General features: G+C 38.7%; 1 protein-coding gene across 1 annotated transcript in view; it reads right to left on the reverse strand.

Moving 5' to 3' along the window:
* LOC116696965 (phospholipase A and acyltransferase 3) overlaps nucleotides 1–2,766 on the reverse strand; it is a 3,581-nt gene extending 815 nt beyond the window's left edge. Inside the window, exons 1-4 of the mRNA XM_032528243.1 lie at nucleotides 2,532–2,766; nucleotides 1,576–1,648; nucleotides 688–796; nucleotides 166–434 (exon numbers count right to left, since the gene is read on the reverse strand). Coding sequence (XP_032384134.1) covers nucleotides 166–434; nucleotides 688–796; nucleotides 1,576–1,590 — 393 coding nt within the window. The 5' untranslated portion in view covers nucleotides 1,591–1,648; nucleotides 2,532–2,766. The remainder of the gene's footprint in view (nucleotides 1–165; nucleotides 435–687; nucleotides 797–1,575; nucleotides 1,649–2,531) is intronic.
* Nucleotides 2,767–4,475: the final 1,709 nt, after the last annotated feature.

Raw genomic sequence — 4,475 nt, forward strand, 5'->3', positions numbered from 1 at the left:
TTTTGAAATTAGTTATTTGCCCATCTGTTTTTGGTTTTTATCTCACTAGCACAAACTTTTTAAGTCCTTTAATGAATTTTGTTTTGCCTTACAAAAAGGTACTTCTTTTCTGTTTTTCACCCCAGCCCCTAAGGAAAGTCTTGCATGCAACACGGGTCCACCGACCTGCCGGGACTCAGCTTTTCCGTAGCGCAGCTCGTTTGCAAAGTGCTCACAGTTCCCCCTGAAGATGCAGTACGGAAGCTCATTGCCCACCATTGCACAGGCCTCCCTCGCAATGACATGAACTGGGCGGGGCTTGTACTTGTTGTCCAGGCTGTTGTTGATTTCCCACTGGTCGGTTCCCACCACGTCCCACAGCTCCTCTTTCTTCACAATGGCCTTCTCAGTTATGACAGACATTAAACTGCTGGCGCCTGCACCCGGGACCTCAGCTGTGAATAAATAGAAATGACAGAAAGAGAGAGAAACTGACATAACTTGTGTGGTTTTATGCTAAATATTGCAACATATAGTTTGTTTTTAGTAGATTATGAATAATGAATTGGTTCAACCAAACAAAATCTAAATCTGATATTCTGGTCTGAAGACCTTCATGTGACAGGGAATGTGGAGTGTTTTATGTTCCAGAATGAGGTTTATTATATTGATATTTGGGAGAAGCTGTTGAGACAGAAGGTGACTCACAGGGTGGTGCCAAGTGAACTATGAAGCCATCACCAACATACACAGCCCAGTGCTGATAGGAGCCCCGGAAGATCTCAATCAAGTCCCCAAGCTCTGGTTTCTCATCATACTTGGATTAGAACACACAGAAATAAATGTTTGACTTTGCAACAGACTATCTGGCAACAGTACATTTGACTAGACTGGACTTTCTGGGTTAAAGGTCCCATGGCATGAAAATTTCACTTCATGACTTGTTTTTTTTTTTTTAAAGTGAATATGCAATCCCCCAGCCTCCCTACTGTCCCCCAGTGAGAAAGGGTGATAGGGGTGAACCAAGCGCTGGGTATCCTGTTCTGCCTTTGAGAAAATGAAAGCTCAGATGGGCCGATCTGGAATCTTCTCTTCAAAAGCTACAGACTCAGAAATGGCACATACTAAGGAAAGCTCAATGTGGGACTGGCTCTTGTGGCTGGAATTCTGCACCAAGGCTGAATTTTGTGAAAGAGACTTCAGATATAATACTAAGGGACCACTAAGGTCTACATAAAAGAGACTTCTGGTACAGTATTAGGGGATCACTAAGGTCTATATAAAAGAGACTTCAGATACAGTAAAAGGGGACCACTAAGGTCTATATAAAGCATCCAAAGAGCACCATGTCATGGGACCTTTAAACACAGATAAAATAGGACTTGTAATGGGCTATATTTAAAAAAAAAAAAAAAAAAAATGGACTTGAAAAGGTTTACATTTAATTCAATGAAATCTTACAATATTACCTTGGACACAGGCTATAAAATAATAACCATAACCATAACAATATCATTGCTATAATAGAACACAAAAACGACAACAACAAAAGACACTGGTCTAATTTTCTATATTCTGATTAAATAACTTTCAAACCAGTGTTGGGGCCATGTCAGGGGTTCTTTTGTCTGCTTTCGAATGGTTTGACTTTCCAGATATCTTTCAGCACCTGAAAGAACAAATCATTTTATAGATCAAATATTAGCACACAACATGAGATAAGTAGAAAATTGAAACCAAGAATACTAAAAAAAAATAGTTTACCATTTATTATTAGTATCATCATTACTACTACTATTTACAACTGCCAAAAACCCACATTGGGAGATACTATAACTGCAGTTCATCCTTATTGATTATAGTGGGCTAAATCTATATAAACTCCGTTGCCAGTTGGGTACACCTAGTAAAACTACCTAATGCCGTCTAACTCAACAGTCCTGGAATAAACCTTTCTTCATGAAGGTTATAATCAGTTTTTGTTTAAACTGTTTTAGAGCAATGTTGATTCAACTTTATGGTTTGTGGTGTTGTTGATCTGTACTGCGATGGGGTGGGCAAAATAATAGAAACTCCTGTCATTCAATTCAACAGCACCACAAAATTACAGCCTCCAAAATGATTCTGCAGTTTAATCAAATCCTCTAAAGTGTATTTTATGATAGCCTTCATGGAGGGTGGATTTATTGCAGGGCAGTTATACTGCAATATTATATTGTCTTTATCGTCTTATATTCAGATCATTTACAGCACTAATATGCTTTATGGAGCGTAACGTCATTTACATTTCACGACCAGCTGTAATGTCGACAAAGTGGGTCATTCGGATCAGTTTTAAAGTTAAACAACGTTAAGCTACAACGATCGACGAACATTTTAACGTTAGCCGAAAGCTAACGTTAGTGATTAGCTTGAACTGGTCCTTGTTTACATAAATGTCTTTAGCAACCGCTGTTGCATTAGCCATTAAACACTGAAACATCCTGAGAACACGGCCCTCGGCTGACACACGGTTCAGTTTATGTAGATGTTTCACCCGTCTGTCCTCTTACCTTCGAAATATAATGTCCACAGCTCTCTTTAATACCAGAGACGACACCAAAGAGACCCACCAAAACTCAGCTGTCAGCGATCAGCTGATTGTTGCTTTGTTTAGCCGGAGCACGTGACCTTGGGCTGCCGATCGCTTCATCTAATAAAACACATCTGACAAGAGCCAAACTAAGACCACACTTTGACTAATGCGTGTATTCAATTATTTTGGTTAGCTATGGAAAGTTTCTAAAAAATGTTGACTAGCTCAAATCTTCATTTAGAAAACAAAATACATTCTCTGTGTCATGAAGAATGATATTGATTTTTAAAAGATGTTTAACCTCTTTATTTTACATGTAAAATTCTGCTTTGACAAATGCAAAAGAAACACACATTCAACAGTTCAAAATAGAAACCTGACACTACTGATGACTGAAGAATACTAAAGCAATACTGTGTAAAACCTAAGTGCTGCACCCCGATTATGCTCTAGCCTATTCTAACTTAATTTGTATTTTGTCACTGATGATTATTTTTTAGTCATTTATTTATTCGTATTGTGTTTGAAGCCCTTTGTAACTTCGTGTTTTTAAAAGTGTTTTATTAATAAAGTGTTACTTACTTACTTAGCCTACTTACTTAAGTATTATTATTTAATGCCTCCATCGTGTGTTACATGGTATGTGTATAGTTTTGACCGGTCTTTTTACCGAATCTTTTTTAAGATAATTGAATGCATTAAATATGACACAATACACATGTTTTTGGACTTTCTTGCTCAGGTGACCTTTATTATTGTGTGACACAATCAAATTCATTGTATCATCATAATCACTCTGCAGAATGATGGCGTCACTGACACATTTGATACCGGTGTTTGGTGGTTGACAGTCATTCACGTCTACGTTCTATGATACGACGCATCATAAATGCATGTTAAAACACTCCTGCTTTGTTTTTTATTTTTTGTTTACACTATCATTTTATTCACTGTGGTTGAAGAATAATCTGGAAGCCCCCACAGTCAGCCATGTACAGTGTACAACATTTACACATTCTTGACCCCCCCCCCCCACCCCTTTTTTGTCTTAGTTTATTTTGAGCGTTATGCACCACAACACCAAGGCTAACTGCTTTTGTGTAAAAATGTAATGAACAAATAAATAATGTATCCTTTATAAGTCCCACAAGGGGAAACAATTGGCACTATATATATATATATATATATATATATATATATATATATATATATATATATATATATATAGTGCCTCCACCCCTTGCTTTTTGACAGCGTTGCAAACCCTTGGTATTCTCTCAATGAGCACCACAAATGGTTTTCACTTCACAGGTGTGTCTTGTCAGGGTTAATTAGTGGAATTTCTTGCCTTATTAATGGAGTTGGGACCATCAGTTGTGTTGTGCAGAAGTCAGGTTGATACTCAGCCGACCGCCCTATTGGACAACTGTTAGAATTCATATTATGGCAAGAACAGTGGTTCCAACCTTGTTGGAGGTACTGACCCCCACCAGTTTCATATGCGCGTTCACCGAACCCTTCTGATGATGGCCAAGCGGGGCGTGTCATCACAAATCATATGAGTTGGGTGTGTGTCTTGACCTCCGCCGAACCCCTGGGGTTCGATCGAACCCAGGTTAAGAACCACTGGACAAGAACCAATAAGTTAAGTAAAGAAAAACAAGTGGCCATTTTTACTTTAAGAAATGATGGTCAGTCAGTCTGGAAAATTGCGAAAACTTTGAATGTGTCCCCAAGTGCAGTCACAAAAACCATCAAGCACTACAACAAAACTGGCTCACATGAGGACCGCCCCAGGAAAGGAAGACCAAGAGTTACCTCTCCTGGGGATAAGTTCATCTGAGTCACCAGCCTCAGAAATTGCATGTTAACAGAAGCTCAGATTAGAGACCGAATGAATACCACACAGAGTTCTAGCAGC

The sequence above is a fragment of the Etheostoma spectabile genome, chromosome 10, assembly GCF_008692095.1.
Source record: "Etheostoma spectabile isolate EspeVRDwgs_2016 chromosome 10, UIUC_Espe_1.0, whole genome shotgun sequence".
NCBI classification, from domain to species: Eukaryota; Metazoa; Chordata; class Actinopteri; order Perciformes; family Percidae; genus Etheostoma; species Etheostoma spectabile.